Raw genomic sequence first — 17,226 nt, 5'->3', positions numbered from 1 at the left:
TAATCACTGCCTGCTTTCATACTGCTTTATTACACCCCTTCGCGTGCAGCTTTTTGTGTTGGGAATTCACAAGCAGAATAAAGCAAAGCTGCTGCTATCCCTAACTGGATAACCTTACTCTCCCTGCATAATTCTGGCATTCACACAAACACACACTCACTACATGCAGATGAGCAGAGAGGTACCCATACTCACTATTTCTCTTTATAAATACCTGTATTCATACAGAAGATATCTATAATAGATGGCCTCATGAAATATGTAGCTACAGCTGCACAACTGAGTTTATTAAAAGGTGGGGTTTTTCCTTTAGCTGTAGGTAGTGCTACTTCACTTCTTTGTGGCAAAGTGACTTCAAAGCCTGACTAAGCAGAGTCATCCTGCTGCTGTACATGCTTTTGTTTCCCCAGGTCCAGCTGGGAATTATTGGGATTTAAACCCAAATACACTGGCTGGGAGATGTTTGTGTTTTTCAGAACAGTGACTTCCATTACTAAGAGCAGCACACTTGGTTGTCCTCCCTGATAGTATCTGATATTGCCTGCCAAGGCTTTGCTGAGGGGGTGCTCTTGTGCATGTAAGAAAGGTAACAAGTATAACAGTTGAAGCAGGCACATGGGGACTTCAGCATGGTTTTGTCCTCTGGGAGCTTGGTCTCTGTCACTGCATTGGTGTTACCAACCTTAAAACAATTATTTTCCCCAGACTGTTTTCCCTTTTGTTTTTCCTATTAAAAAAAAAGTGGAAAGGATCTTTCATAGCAATCCAGCTTCAAAAGTCCTAATGGTTTTATGCCTGTGCTGGATAATATAATTTTCCATGGGTTTGACAAGGCCTGAGGTAATAATAACTGAGTTGGAGGGGCCTTTGCCAGCCAGCTAATGCAGTCAGAGCTGAGGAATCTAATTAGGAATTACTCAGGAGCTGTTGGTCTGTTTCTAATAGACTGTAGGGAGAGTTGTGTGGTAAAGTTAATCCAATTCAGTGCAACAGCAGAAGGGATCAGGAAAGGTGCACAGTAGAACCATCCTTCACCTGAGAAGCTGCAGCCAAAATTTGGGAGGGCAACAGGTCAGTCCTTGGGATCTTGCTGCAGCTAGAGCCCAAAGTGAAACTGCAGATTAGTGAGGAAAGGTGAGCAAAGTCAGGAGGCCACCATCCCACTCTGTACCTACTGCTTTCTTACATCCAGTTCATGGATTTTAATTTTTTTTCTCTTTGGTATGTCCACCCCAAGACTGGGGGGGGGGGGGGGGGGGGGGGGGCACCCATGGGGTTCAAGACCCGGCCAGCTGGTGGTTTGCAGGAGGACAAGCACATCTACTTGCTGGCCACAGACTCCTATGAATGCATGAACTGCCCTTCTTTGGAAATGTAAGGAAGGAGAAGATTGAGGAAAAAGAAGCCTAGTAGAGCAGCTGTAGATGAGTAAAATAGGTGTAGTTGGAAGGGCTGGCTATGGTCCAGTGTGTATGACCAGGCATGTACGAACTGGCGCATACAAACCAGTGTGTACTAAACATCCCTGTGTGACAATGTTGTGTAGACTCAGTCTATGACTATTTAGATAGAAGAAAAAAAGGTTGGGGTATTTGGCATGTGCTTTCACAATAGCTGGTACTGCAGCAGCCCCTGCTGTGCTGGGAGGACATCCTTGGCAATGCTGTATTGCCAAAGGGAAGGCATTCACAGGGCAGTTACCACTGGGTGTGGGGACAAGGCGTGCAGACAGGGCTGGGCCAGCAGATCCTGACATTAGAAGTATTTCAGAGAGGAAAGAAAAGTTGTAAGCAGCAGGTGAAGCACCAGCTGCAACATCTCCATGTCTTGAGGCTGGCTGCTCTGGGCAAAGCACAGCAAGGGTAGGGAAGAGCAATATTCCCATATTGCATTGCCTGAGCTTTGGAAGAGCCTTTGTAGGGGATTGTGTGTATTTTTTAATAGACAACCAAATGCATTCTGTTATTATTTACAACCAGGAATGAGTGTGCCATATGCTGAATGTATTTTAACAGCCACCAAAGGAAGACAAGTAGTTGCAGCATAAAGCTCAGTGCAGTGTTTATCCAGCAGACTTTTCCCTCCCATCATGCAGAGTAAGCACTCGCAGCTGAGCTGCCGGCACCCGCAGTACAGTAGGGAAGTGTAATGATTTGCCATCAATAAGGGCTTGGTTATTGTGGGAGCAGCTTAGTGAAGCTCCTGGCTGCTGTGGAGCAGCATGGGCTCGGTGCTGATCACACATGCAGCATCCTCTGCACCACAGGGTCCTGAGCCACCTGGATGGGATGTTCACAAAAATGCCTTTTAGGCAAGGATGAGGGGAATTGTCACCTTGAGCGCTGGCCTCTTTTTTTAAGGTTAATTTTTGCACCTTGAAGAAGATGCCCAGGGTTAAAAAAAAAAAAAAGAAAAGAAAGACAAAGGAAAAAGTAATAACAGGATAACTATAAAGAAATCCATCTGCTTTGCTCTCTTTATTGATGTGTGCCTTTGAGATTAAGGTATGTGACCTGTCTGTGGCAGTGTGGAGGGGCTGAGCAGCCAGACACATGGCAACAGCTGCCTCCCACACTGGGGGCATGTGAAGGACTTCAGGCTGTAGCAGGGTGACAGTCCCCAACCTGTCTTGTGCTGCACAGCAGGTGTCTTCAAAAAAACACCCAAAAATGGGCACGACAGGCCTATGATCTCTCTGTTATTTAATGCATTTTTTTTCCTTTTATTGAAGAAAGGCACAGCTTGGACTGAACGCCATTGTTTGCTTGTGCCCTTTTAATGAAGAGGCCCAAGCTGCAGCTGTTCTGGTGCCACGGGTGATGGAGTGATGCTTTACAGAGCTCCCTCTCCTAGGAAATAACTCCTTCTTTGCAGGGTGGTGAGAGACAGTGTGCAGGGTGACCACAGCCACCTCAGCATGGGGCAAGCAATATGCAGCTCAGGTTTTGGCTCAGGAGGACACAGAGGTGCCAGCCAGCAGGATAAGCACTGCTCTAAAAAAAGGCCGTATGGCAGGAACCAGCCAGTGTGTTTGAAGGGCTGTGCAAATCATGGCTCCAAATTAATTCTGAATTAATTAGCTAAATGGCACGGGAGAAGCACAGGGTGCTTGGCATCGTCCAGTTAAAGCCTGTGGAAAAGTTACAGTGGCCCAGGGTGGCTACCAGAAGTGGGTTGTTGAAACTAGAAACACAGATCTGGTGGGTGGGATGGTGCAGCATCACACTGCAGTTTTCCCCCACAGTAGTGCAGCTCCCAGAGCTGGTACAGCACAGGCAGGAGCAGTTTCTTGGCACACCTGTCCTGCATGCCTGAGAGGTGGCATCTGCAATTAGCTCACACAGCTCCACAAGTCATCTTCTGGACATTCCAGGGAGGTAATTGGAACATAATGAAGATCTATAGTAATCAGATAATTACTATTGATTGCTCTTTAGACATCTTGATGAAGTAATTAGGTGGCACTGGAAAGAAGCTGGAACTGATTCATTGGCATACCCTTAATCTGAAAGGTTTCCTGATTTTGTTTCTTTTCCTCTAATAGCCAATAAAAGAACATTGTTTTAGCTTCAGAATCTGCCAGATGCTTTTCTTATATGCTTACTACCTCCCTCAATGTAGTCAGGAGCAGCTTAGCTAAAATGAGGACTTATTTGGCCTCGGGCAGAATCCCAGCCTTGTGTGCTCCTGTATTCCTTGAGCATCTCCACTGTGTATGATTGTCTTTAGCCACATGAGACTTGTTGGCTGGTTGACTCCTTTAATTAAATGGGACTGAGATTGGCTATGTTGGTTTCTAATGGGGCTCATGGAAGTGCCTTTATACTTGCTTTTTCCATGTGGTCCACAATTAGGCTGTTTGTAGACAACATTCCACTGTGGTCTTATTAATTACAAGCTCATATTTAGCTTCATAAAATGACCAGACTCTTGGCTTGCTAAATTTTAATTACATGATCAATATTTCAGTAGCCCTGAACCTGTGTATTCATGGATGGAACAAAATGCTCCATCACTGTCTCTTGGGCTGTTTCCATGCCATCCTGCTGGCCAGTGTCAGGGCTGGTATCTGTTATCTCTTGTACTCCTGCCACAGGGCAGGAGACCATGAGCTGACTGACCAGTGGTATGCACAGGTCCCATGTCAGCAGGACCTATACAAACAGAGTTCCCAAAAACCAGACAGTAAAGCTACCATCAGATATCCAGTTTGATGAGCAACAGAGATCGAGCTATTTCTCTACTCAAGCAGTGACTGCACGCAAAGTCTTCACATTCCGTTGAATAGCATAGAATTGAGCTTCTGCTTACAGGACATGTGAGAGCACACTGTGTCTCCCTGCTGGGCTGCTGCTGGATGAAGGAGGTGAGAGGGTTACAATCAGATCAACTAATGCAGTTCCAGTTCACAGGGACACACAATTCTGTGTGATGCCTGTGTATTTTTTTAATCTGTTTTACACAGGTCACAGCATCTACAGCACACAACCTTGAGGATTCTGAAGACCAGTGTGCTGTCTTGATGAAACCTGACCACTTTCTTCTTTTTATCCCAATACTGCAGGAGGTCCTCCAGCTTGAGCAGCAGATGGGTGGACAGCTTTTGGAAGAGCCTAAAACTTTGCATTTCAAGGGAAGCACCCACAACCTCCGTCTGTCCATTCATGACATTGCCCATTCTCTCTGGAAGAGCAAGCTGCTGGCTAAATACCAGGTGAGCACAACATAACATTCACATGGGATGCTAGCAGTGAGGCTTAAAGAAATACTGTCACACACAGGTGTGTTTAAAAAACACCAGGAGTCAGGCTGTAGTTCCATGGACATGTTTTTCCCCTGGACCATTTGCAGTCACATTAGCCTGAAGCCTGCAGTCCCTGGTGACATAGCATCCATGCCTTGGTTCCACATCCCTCCCTGACTATACTTTTTTGCTTTCCTCCTGCAGGAAATTCCCTTTTACCACATCTGGAGTGGATGTCAGAGGAACCTGCACTGCACCTTCACACTGGAAAGGTTCAGTCTGAATACCCAGGAGCTGGTGTGCAAACTGTGTGTACGGCAGGTCGAAGGAGAAGGACAGATCTTTCAGCTTAACTGCTCTGTCTCAGAGGTAAATGACACTTGTGTACTTTTCTATCCAACTTCAGAAATATGGAATGGCTAGGAAGGTAAAACCTTTCCCACTGGGACCTCTTTAGTGCTTCCTGACTGCTGGTATGGACATAAAGAATAGATTAAGTCATTGCTTTGTCTCTCCTGTTGCATTTTTTCCTTAGTTTCTCTCATGAAGGAAGCATCCCTCCTTCAAAGGTGGGAGGTCTCTTGCTAGTGCTGCCTTTCTGTGTCTGTCTGGAGGAGCTCTTTGCCTACCACTCCCTAAAACATCTCATGAAGCTCTTACAGTCCTGTTTCCTTGGCAGTCCATGAGACCCAGTATGTCTGATAGCTCCCTAGAGAGAGAGAAAAGAGAATAGGAAAATGTCAGTGCTGTGTGTTCTGTGAGCCACTCCCCTCTGATCCCATGTAATAGCTGCTGTGCAATAGGAAATATCAGATGGTCTGGTTGCAGTAACTTTCCTCATTGTGTTTTGCTACTACTACAAATCCTGACTTTTGTCTGTGGCAATTTTTCTTTTGATGGCTGTCATTTTCCAGAAGAAATACTATCATAAATTTGCTAATGCTGTGTAGCACCTGGAGAATTTTAGCTCCATGGGGCAGTCAAGTTTGGGGCTGAGATGGAGCAACAAATTCAGATGTGAAGTGACATTGACTTCAGTGATTGTGCTGGTGGGTACCCTTGGCAGCTACAAGGAGCAGACTCTCAGGTGGCAATTACTGCTGGCTGGCTTGGGGAAGGGCTGCAAGAGCAGAGATGAAAGTTGCTTGTGCTGTAGGGCTCTGACAGCGAGCACCATTACCCATAACATCTGCTTGGTTAGTGGGTGTAAAGTTACAGATTCATCTGGGGACTACACAGCATTAAGGACAGATGGTAAAACAAGCATCATAAACAATTATTGTAATAAGTGCTGCATTGAGGTAATCACTAATTTAACCTCACAGAGAAGAGAAAGAGCTGAAAGTAACTTTAATGAAATGCATGTATACACTATAATCATCTTCAGCTGGTTGTGTGTAATAGGGCCTGGTAATAGATTCAGAACACGATAATATTCTTGTCTTGTGCTGTGATCCTATCCATCAAGGATGAATAGAGGGAGTGAACAATACCACTGTGATCAAGGCTGCCTCCTGCAAAATTGCCCCTTGATGTTGACACCTTGTGATGTTCCCAAACTCCAGCAAGGAACAGGAGGACCTTGGGCTGCTAAGAGCTGGGATATAGGGTCATCTAGGGAAAAATCCTATAACTCAAAGATCTGATGAAAGGGTCATCACCTAAAAGAGTAATAACTGCAACTTGGAAACCAATGTATGCGTCTAGAAGCGTGATAAAGACATCAGACCAGGCATCAGGAAACCATAACTCTGGTTCCTCACATTTTCTTCTGAGGTTAGGCTAGTGGTATCCAGCCAGCAGTTAGGCATTGCAAGACTGTGCTGGCATCTTTCCTTATTGCTGCATCTGTCTCTCTGCCACTGTCACTCTGCGATAAAAATTTAGTAACACAGTTTCCTGAATCCTCCCTTGATGGGCTTTCTTTTTAGTCCACTGCAAAGGATGTAAAACTTCTGCAGATTAAACTGTCTTATACTGGCTTTATACAGTGTCTACCACTGGGACTTCAAAAATACAAATGCAGTGAGTGCCAAAACACACACATTTGCAAAGCAGGAGGAAAATTGTGATAAAGGTCTCCCCTGATTCATTTTTGAAGCCCTCTTTTTATCTTGTACCATTGATACTCACACAGAAGAGCCACAGGACAATGCTACAGATACCTGGGCCCCTTCTGCAGCAATCCTGAAGCCCCTGGGGCTGCAGGCCACCTAGAGAGCCAGGGCAGCACTTGTGTCCTTTGGCCCAGAATATAAAGAAAAGGTTATCAGTCTGCAATGCCTCTGCCACCACCCTACTGCCACTTCCAACCTCCCAGTGTGGGTGAGCCTGCACACAGCACCAGCATCAGGCACATCATTTTCCTGGCTCCCAGGCAGTACCTGCTACCAGGCTTTGGGTACTGGGGTTAGGACAGGCAGTCTGTGATCCACGGCCTTGGCACCCAAGTACAGATGCCACATTCAACATGTTAATTGAGGACATTACAGGGTTGTGTAAATCTTCCTTAGTTGGAAATTTCTCTGATTGCCTAAAATGCCATGCCTTTAACAAAAACAACCCAAAAAACCTAAAACAAACAAACAAAAAAAAAAGCCAAAAAAATTCATATTTATACAGTGGAAGAGAATTAATTGGTGTACATAAAAGAGTGGAGCCAGAAGGTTTCATTCTGTGCATTGCTCATGGACACTGGCTCTTCCCTTTCCATCTCTAAATACATTTTTGGGGGGTAAACCAGAGATTGCACAGGACTATGAGCATCTCCAGCAAAATCCTTGGAGGGTTTGTGATTACAGCTTCAGCCAGGAGCTGCCTGGCTTTAAGACTGTTTCAGGTATTACAGCTCCTTCCCAACAGCCAGTTTGACACAAAGCAACAAGACAGTTCACAGAGGAGAAAACAAATTGATATTTAATGACAAGTCTTTAGCATGAGTGTTTCTGGCTGCCTGGGGCTGTGATCTGGCAGAGGGGGAGGAGTAGCAGCTCCCCCATTTCTACTAGAAAAGAATACCAAATTGTGAAATAGACTAAGCAGCATTAGGGCAGAACCAGCCATGTTTGCTGCTTTTTCCATCAGGGTCCCTGCAGGACCTCGCTGTTCCTAAACAAATCCAACCATCCAAATTTACCAGCTATCATTGTCCCACCAGCTACCAAGCCTTTGGGCACTAAATCCATCCAGGCCAAGGAGAAGACAAAATCCTTGCCCAGAGGAGCCAACTGCTGTTATTACCGGTGGTGTCAGCAGTGTTGCCATGGGGACCCCTCCAGCTGGGAGGACCGCATCAAAGAGCATCAGCACCACACTTGCAGGGGACAAGCTGGCTTTGGGGATGACTTTTCCCTTGAAACACCTGCTGCCACACTGCCTTGGAGCACAGCAGGTGTCTTGGGGAGAGGGGGCAATGCCTGTCCCCACCTACCCCACCCCCTGCTCTGAGCACATGCTCTCCATCTATTTCCAGAGTCAAAGTCACAAGCAGATGAGGGCTCAGCTTGTGCCTGGGGTGGTACTGACTGTTTGTCTGTGGTATTGGAGAATTTCTGCAGAGTATTGGAGACTTCAGAGAGCTTGGGTACTGCCACAGGGATGTCAGTAGTGCGAGCCTGTGTTGTGGTTAGAATTTATTTTATTGATTCCTTGTTAAGTGGTTCGTTCTGTTGTATCCCCATGTTCTCCCTAAGCTGGTTTACCCTGGGTTTTAACCTCCCTTAAAGCTGTCCCTCATGCCATTCCCCACCCCTTGTTCCAGCTCCTTCCCTGCCAAGGCAACCAGCCCTTGATTCCTGAACTTTCTCTGCTGCTTAAACCTCAGGCCAATCTCTGTCTGCAACACCCCTTTGAAATTCCCCTATTCCTCAAAGCCCCATTGGCTCATGTGACCCATCCTCTCCACTCTCCTAACCCCAGTTTGCCCCAGACACTTGATGTAATCCGCCTCTTCCTCCCTCGAGGATTCCCTATTGGTTAGCTGTTTGTGTGCACCTCCTCACTTTTGTCTGAACAAAACCCCTTGCACAAGGGAGCTGGAGGGTTTTTTGTCCTGCTCCCTTCACCTGTAATAGACTGTTCCTTGTGGAAAAAAAAAAGATCAGCTGGTGTCCAATGCGCGGTGCCAGCTGGTGCTATCCACTGGAGTCTTTAGCAAGCTCTTCTGGTTCACCAGCAGCCACACCAAGGTGTAGAGAACAGCTCCAGGATGAATTCACCAGGAGCTGAACTTCAGAGGCCCTACAAGCCTGGTGCTGGCTCAGTGGGACACTGGGCTTGGGAAGATGCTAGGAAGGGGATCTTGTCAGCCATGCCAGGAAAGCCCAGCTCTGCTCTAGCAGTAGCACCTTGCTCTGAAATGTGTCTAGAGTGACTGATCCTTCATTATTTCCAATAAGTGATTAATTAAGATGGCCATTTTGTCCAGCTATAGTAATATTTACCCTTAAAAAAAAAAAGAGGAGGAAAAAAAATTTCTTTCTACCCAAAGCTGATTATAAATATTTCTATTTTCCAGTGGACCAACATATTTATGTTAGTGTTTATTAGATTAGCAGAGGGCTGCAAGTAAAAGCCCTGTGTCTCAGAGGATGTTGTTCTACCATTGTCTCTTCACTCAGTAGCAAAACTGATGGGTTGTTCAGGCTTTTTTTCTATCTTTCCAATCTCAGGAACCTACTGGTATTGATTACCCTGCCATGGACTCAGCGGGCACCATCACCACCATCGTGGGGCCCAGTGCTTTCAGCATCCCCCACCCGATAAGGCAGAAGCTGTGCAGCAGCCTGGACGCTCCCCAGACCAGGGGCCACGACTGGCGCATGCTGGCCCACAAGCTGAAACTGGACAGGTGAGCAGGGCTGCCCATTGTGGTCAGGCAGGGGAACTCCTAGGGAGGGGGGATATGTGCAAAAACATCCTGGTGCAAGTGCCACTGAAAGCACATGGACACACTGGTCATGCTGACTGCACGGGGGAAGAGCACCTTGACAGCACCAACAACAGGGGTGGGTTGAAATCATATGAATTCAGGTAGTTTCCATGCAGCTCAAAACCAGCAAGTTTCCTTTTGGCTCATTGCAGGTACTTAAATTATTTTGCTACAAAATCAAGTCCCACCGGGGTGATCTTGGATCTCTGGGAAGCCCAGAATTTCCCTGATGGCAACCTGAGCATGCTGGCAGCAGTTCTGGAAGAAATGGGAAGACATGAAACAGTTGTTTCTTTGGCAGCAGAAGGAAATTACTGATGCAGCCTTGGCATGACCAGGAAGGACAGACGCAGGGAGCGGTAATGCCCTGTTATTGCAAAGGAGAATTGAAATGAAAACCCAGACCAATGAGTTACACAAGAGACGTTTCAGAGAAGAAAGCAAGCAAACAAACAAAAAAAAACCAGCCCTGACCTTCACACGTGCTCTCCTTGTACATTATCACAGGATCAGAAAGAGATCATGCAAAGTTGTACCTTGAAAATATAAATCAACCTAATGTTCCTCTCGGCTTGGCTGTACACTGCTTGGTACAGGTTTTTACAGTTTCCTAGGAAACGCTTTTTATTGCTATCCAGATATATGGATAAACTTTCTTAACAATCCCAGTTTCTATGGATGTTGTTTACATCAAATTCTGGACAGGGGTAAGGAAACTGTCCATGGCTCTTTATATTTTTTGTTTAAAGCCATTGTAGACAAGGCTATGGACAGTTGGTTGTGGCTATTTCAGCTTATTGGTTTCTGGTGAATTCAGATTTTGGCTACAATTCTGCACATTGGTTGTCTCACAATGATCCTCCTGTCATTGTTCTGTTTCCTAGACCTACTTGTAAAAAAAAAAAAAAACACAATCCAAGAAAATCAGGGTGTGCATCTGGAAAGCAGGTACTCTGGCTGATAAGCAGGAACACACAAAATGTTCCCTTTCTTCCCCAAGGCAGTCCCACTGAGCCTGTGTGGAGAATAGCTCTAAGACAGTGGGGAATGAAGGATCTGAGTTAATTTTCAATTCACACCCTTTCCACCCCTTTGCTATATGAGGGGCCAGATATGCAATTCAGAGTGGTTGGAGGGGAGGGGGAGAAACCCAGAAAAAAATGAAAAAGAGAAGTTGCTATGATAGTTATTTACTGATTAGTACCTAGTGCAAGGATTATAATGACTATTATTATTGCCATTATTACTTTATTTCTAATATTGTCAGCAGCAGAATGAATAATTTCTGGTTTTATGGAACCTTTTGTCTCCTCCCTGAAGGTCTTTTAACACATGTCCCTCTCTATGCTGCCTGTCCTTTCATTTGTCATTGTACTCCTCCTCCAGAGTCCTCTGCCAGCCCACAGAGGCTGCTCACCTCTTGTTAGCATTGCTGTGCTCCATGCCCTGTGCCAAGGCAGCATGAACTGGTGACTGCTGATCTTCACCCACCAAGTGTGTGACCCTGGCATGACAGGTTGCTCCAGGTTGCTCCAAGGAGTCCTGTCCTGAGGTGGCTGTGAACCAGAGATGGTGCAGGCATGTGGAGGCACTGACATCCTCCACCTGATTTATGCATCCAAAGTGGGCCTCCATAATTTTTGCTTTGTTTTGTATCATTCTAAGAGCCATCAGTTCCCCACAGAGCTGCAGGTCTCACTGAAACCCACCACCTCCAGCAATGCTTGCTCTGCCAAGGCTTCTGACAGCCCAGCCCTCTGCTGGGTCATTTCTGTGTGAGATGCACTTGGCAGATCTCCATGGATATTCCCAGGCACTGCTGCAGCCAGGGAAGCCTGTGTTCCATGGGGCAGTGCAGGGCAGTGGATTGGTGAAGTTGAAATCCTGTGTGCTGCAGTTTGCTGCCTTTGCTGCTCCTGCCACCAGCACTGCCTGGGCAGGGCAGCGCAGTCCTCAGTGGCTGGCCAGGGAAGACTTGTTCCTCTACAGCCCTCACAAAACAGGTGAGGTGGGAGCTTTGCAAAAGGAGCAAATCAAAAATGTTTGTCACTGCAAACATATTTTGTTCTGTTCACTGAAAATTGTGGCTTTGGGTGCATGACAGCACATAGGATTGCAGTAGTTTTACCACCTGACTGGGCTGTCATTTATGTCTGGCACAGAAAGGCTTTTCTGCCCCAGCCTGTCCACTCCAGGTTTCCAGCCAGGCCCTGGTTATTATTATTGTGCACACATGTGTGCCCCTGTCCACATATGCATTACCATTCCATATGCTTCCCAAGACTGAAGTTAGCTTGTTCTCTTTTGTGCTTTTAGTTTTGCTTTCCCCAAGGCTTTCCAGTTTGCACCTTTGAAGGTAACTGAAAATGTCATCGGTCAAAATGAAAAGAAAATTTCATCTGACCTTTTTTTCCATTTGACATTTCCACAGCCTTGTCACTTTTTGCTTATAGTTCCCTGACCAGTGAGTTAGGTTTTGATTGACCACCAGACAGCCAGCACAAAAAGTTCCCTTCCTTGTAAGAGATAACCAGGCAGTTTGCAAACAGCATTTCAGTCAAAACTGGAGACCAGAGGACATGCATTGTAACTTTCAACATCTGTGTGCATTTTGCTCGCGTAAGCCCCACCTTCTCTTAATGTGGAGATGCCATGGGCATCCTCTCAATGAACAACCATCTTCTTTTTCACCTTGGGCATCTGGTGCAGCCCACTGCAATGCTAATAGAAATTTTGCTTTCAACTTCTGGAGAGTTGGACTGGGTCTTTCAGCTCTGCCCTTTCTCCACTTTAACTTTCCTCAGAGGGCTAAAATGGCTCTTAAAGGTAGGTCTCAGCTTTTCTCCTTCCCATGCCATTTTTAGGTGTAATCAGTTGTGTTTAGTTTGTCCTTTTTCACCTTTCCCATGCGTCCTTCCTTGACTTCTCTTCCACGGCAGGTGCAGGAGCTGAATTGTCCTTAAACCCTTTGGCCTTTTCATCTCAGTCTGTCTTGGTTGATCCCCAGGCTCACTTGTTGCTCCCCAGCTCTCAGTTTTTTCTAGGTGGGCAGCATGTGCACCCTTCTCAGCAGGATCAGGGCCACAAAGTCTCTCCTATTTATCTGTACTGCTATGAGTTGATGCTCCTTTGGCCAGCCCTCTGACCTGCGTTCTGATGCCTTCTGCAAGAGAAACAACTGGCAGATGAACAACTTCCTCAGTGTTTTGGGGCATTTTCCTTTCACAACATCACAGTAAAGAGGATTTATTGTGAGGAAAAATGCACACTCCTATTAAGAGGAGCATCCACAGAGGTGGCTGGAGGTCAGGAATGTACCCTTCATCACTGAACATGACGTGGGCAGCAGCATGACTGCCACTGGGTGGTGAAGCTGCTGTTCTTCCCCCCTAACTGCTCAGAAACCACCCACGATCCCCTGCTGCAATCACAGGCTGGGTGGTTTCTCCAGCAGCAGCTCCACAGGCTTGGCAGGCTCCCAGCACAGCCCCTTGGGCTGCCTCAGCCCTGACAGGGCAGGGAGAGCCAGGGGAAGGTTCCTCCACAGAGCCACAGCTCATCCCAGCAGCTCTGCACCCATTCTTTGCCACTGCTGCTAACAGCAGCTCCCACCTCACCTCACACTTCCCTGCATTAATTTTGCTCAGTTTTTTCTTTTTTTCTGGGGGAGTGGCAGTGGCAGGGCACTGTGCACTGTGGGAGAGGGCTCTGGCTGCTGGTATTCACAACAGCATCCCTATCCTGTTGCCCCAAGGAGAGCAGGTGGGAAGCAAGGGCAGCCAGATGGGTTCAGGATGTTGTTTTTGGTGGGAGAAAACCCAGCAGCAGTTCCTCTGCCTGGATTGCATGGACACAGTGCCATCTCGTGGGGCTGAGCCCCAGCTCCACCACGTCACTGCCGCCACAGCAACATCGCACGGGAAAAAGCTTCCTGAAAAAGGAGTTTGGCAGACAGAGCTGACTCTTAAAAGTTGTTGTAAGATTTTATGTCAGGTGAGCACATGTGCTTTAAGAGAAAAAAGCAAACAAAAAAAAAGGCTGCAGGCTTCTTATCCTCCAGTTATTACTATTTTTTAAAATGCTCTTCCTTTTAGTTGTTCACCTTTGGCTCTGTACTGCAGCAGTTTTGCTGCTCTTCACACCATCTCTTCATTACATGTTGATTGCTAGTGCTATAAATAGTATATATATTATATAAATATATATAAAATATCTACTGACTTCAAGGAAAACCTTTAATTTCCGACTAAGAAACATTTATTGGAGGCAATCCTTTTCACCTTTTTTTTTTCTTCAGTTCTTCTTGTGTTGTGTTCTTGTAAAGGTGACTGTCAGTGTATAGGGTAAGTTTGGGGTTTGGTTGGGTTTTTTTTTTTTTTTCAAAATTTATGATCACAACTGCTCCACTGTATCTTGCTAAACAGTGCAAGACCTAAGTGCTGTTTCAGTGGATCTTGAAAATTTTGCAGCAGTGAAGGTGTCTCCAGTCAAGATTTGCTTATTTGGGAGACCAAGACTTTTTTCTGTCTCGCTGGCAGAAATGCAGACACTCATGAGACATGTTGGAGTCTGCAATACCCACAGAGCCAAACATGTCCATTCCTTGGGTTTCCTGCTATTTCAGTTGCTTACATATAGAATAAATGTATTTACATGCAGTAAGCCTGTCATTGTGGACAGTGTCCTAATGTCTTGTATTGCTACCTACAGTAGTTTCTTTTTGGTTCTCCTTTTCTTCTTCTTCTTTTGGGGGCAGGGGGCATTGGGAAGGGAGGGTTGGGAGGGCCCTTAGACCCTTGTATGCGCTACCAAGTAGTTACCACAGCTCTGAGGTTAATTTTAAACACAATCATTTTGTTGAGGTTGGCTTGGGTTTTTTTAATCTTGTTTTCAGGGCACTTTGTAAACAATTTTACTGAGTGTTCAGAAGTCTTCTTTTCAGGTATTAGTCTGGCTCTCACCTGGCCAGGAAGTAACTCAGTGTTTGCAGGCTGGCTTGGTCAGTATCAGGTGGTGCAAAGACATGAGGGGTTTGTGAATGAAAACCAAACCCTTGTCCCTTCTCCCACAAGGACTCCAATGAGTTACTGACTTTGTGGTCACCACTGCAATCCATTCCTAGCTTGTGTGTGAAAACTTGAGTCCATAAATGAGCTGCACTGCAGATTTTTAAATGCTGAAGTACATATCTCAGACATCCTTTGAAATGGGACAGAAAGGCAAAGTAAATGTGTATATGTGTGTGTGTACATAGAGGCAATGAGGGGAAAACAAAGGACACTTTTAGCTCTCATGTTTGGTATGGGCATCCTCTTATTTTACCAACTTTTGAATGGGAAGGTAAAGGTCAAAATTCAGTGCTGTATCATCACTGCAAGGTCAAATAGGCAGTATGTCAAAAGCCAACAGAGTAAAAACTGGCAAGTAACTGGAACTGGACTTGAACTAAAGCCACAAGTTTGGTAGGTCAGGCTCCTTGCTTGAATAGGAGCATTTAGTTTATTTACCTATTTGTCCTTTAAACTTGATCCCTGCTCCCTGCAATCTGAAAATCCCTTATCTGGAAGTCCTTTGATAAACTGTCTGTACAAAAAAAAGCAATGATAATCCAGAATTCCCACAAACCTCTATCCCAAATAGGTATTTCACGTTTTCTGTGGTGCTGGTTAAATGTATTTATTAGTGGCTCAGTCTCCTCAACTGCTGACAAAGACATTATTTGCTACATGTGCTGCATCCTGGGCCTGCCCTCTGCTCCCAAAGCATCCCATGTCATGGCAGGGGAGTAGCTTTGGGATCCCTGTGAGGAAGTGGGATGTCATTGGGAGGGTCCTCCCACAGCAGTGATGGGACAAGAGCCCTGAGATGAGAAAAGCTTGCACAGGCCCCAGAGCTTCTTTGGCTGCTGCCAGCTGGCTCTGACTACTGCTTGCCAGTAAATTTGGGAGCTAGCACAATACAAACAAAAAGCAAAATGGGTCTGGAAAGTAAACAAAATTAGGAAGGAGAGACAAAACACTCTTCTCCCTGCAGAATTTTCAAGGTACCTTGCAAAAACACCCGAGCCGAGAGCCAATAACCCACGGTGTGTGACACAGCTGAGACAGAGGAGTTGTGGCATCACTGTTTTCACACATCTGTGTGGTAGACTCTTTTTGCTAACACATGTTCTGTTATTGTTGTAGAGGAGAAAAAAAAAGAAAGAAAGAAAAAAAATAAAAGAGGGTACCTTCAGTACCTTTCCAAAGTAAAGGAGGGCCTGTAGGAAAAGAAACATCTGTGTGTCCCAGGTATATCACATTTCTCCCTTCTCTTCCTATGTCACAGCTCTACCGGGTTTCGTGGGATTTGTTTTCTTTGCTATTCAGATCTGGAGAACTCTTTTGGTTTTGATTTCCCTATTGCTGTATCTTCTATGCAATTCCTTTTCTAAAGACTGACTTACTACAGGAGAAGTGCTAGCCATTGCATTATTTGTATTGCTGTACAGTGGAGGTGTGGTTTACTAGTTCTGAGTGTGCCTCTTACCCCCCTCCCTTTTTTCTCCTTCCCTCTGTTTGTAAATGCCTGCATTTATTCTGTCAGCCTGACATGTACAAAGTGTAAGAAAGAATTTTTAAACAGGTAATAAATTATATTTATAAGCAACTGGAAAAAAAAATACACCTTTTGTTCAATTGTTTAGTTCCTGGAAGCTTGGAAGTGCAGTCTTTTATTTAGTTTCTTTTTAAAAAAAAGAAAATCTCCTCAGAAGAAATGTTTCTGTACATAAGAACTGTGGGATTCAGTGGCATGCCAGGGGCAATGTGCAGCAAGCACAGGGCTTTGTTACCTCAATGTGGCCAGGTCAAGGGGGCTGTAGAAATGCTGCTGGAGAATAACTGCAATGCCACTGAGCACAGACGGTCTGGGGCAAAGCAGGAGGGCTGCGGGGGCTGTGCAGCTCAAGGGAAAATTGCTATTATTTACGCATTTCTCTGGAAGTAACCAGCAAGGCAATTAAACATTAGGAAAAACTGAGGTGGATCTGCAACACAGCACTGCAGAATGAGAATAGTGCTCCAGCTTTAGGTACAAATTCCCAGAAATGCCTCACTGGATGCAGAGGTACACGCCCAATGTCTCAGCATTAAGCAATGCCACTTTCAGCTGATGCTGGGGATTTTAGGCTGAAACTTTTTCACCTGATACACGGGGCTGGGAATTCTTGCTTCTGTCTGTGCAGAGACTCCTGTTCCTCTTGTGCTCTTAAAAATAGGAGTCAAAAATACTCATAAAGATGTGGCAGAATGAAGGGGAGGGGGGTGTCTAAAAAAAATTATGCTAATGCCAAGTTCCGATAGATTTACATAATCAGCCACAAAACACGAGCAACTGCTCTATTAGTGATAACACTATTTTAATTACTATTTTTCTCTTCACTGACTTGTGAAAGGAGTGATGCTTTTTTATGCCAGTGGAAACATATGCAACATATTGCTGTTTACTTGTTTGTTCAGACGAAAAAATCTTATAAAAATAAAAGAAATAAAATGAGGCCCAGTCAAAATAA

At 45.5% G+C, this 17,226-nt stretch overlaps 1 protein-coding gene across 2 annotated transcripts in view; it reads left to right on the top strand.

The window, feature by feature from the left end:
* Positions 1 to 16,322, top strand: part of UNC5C (unc-5 netrin receptor C) — a 251,049-nt gene extending 234,727 nt beyond the window's left edge. For both annotated transcript variants that reach the window (XM_071431659.1, XM_071431660.1), the window contains 4 exons: positions 4,565 to 4,714; positions 4,949 to 5,113; positions 9,415 to 9,593; positions 9,827 to 16,322. In XM_071431659.1, coding sequence (XP_071287760.1) covers positions 4,565 to 4,714; positions 4,949 to 5,113; positions 9,415 to 9,593; positions 9,827 to 9,992 — 660 coding nt within the window. In that variant the 3' untranslated portion in view covers positions 9,993 to 16,322. The remainder of the gene's footprint in view (positions 1 to 4,564; positions 4,715 to 4,948; positions 5,114 to 9,414; positions 9,594 to 9,826) is intronic.
* Positions 16,323 to 17,226: the final 904 nt, after the last annotated feature.

This window comes from Agelaius tricolor, unplaced genomic scaffold (genome assembly GCF_023055355.1).
Source record: "Agelaius tricolor isolate 1412-34295 unplaced genomic scaffold, bAgeTri1.0.p SCAF_8, whole genome shotgun sequence".
NCBI classification, from domain to species: Eukaryota; Metazoa; Chordata; class Aves; order Passeriformes; family Icteridae; genus Agelaius; species Agelaius tricolor.
Note: the sequence above shows the minus strand (reverse complement) of the source record. Positions and strands in the feature narration are given on the sequence as shown.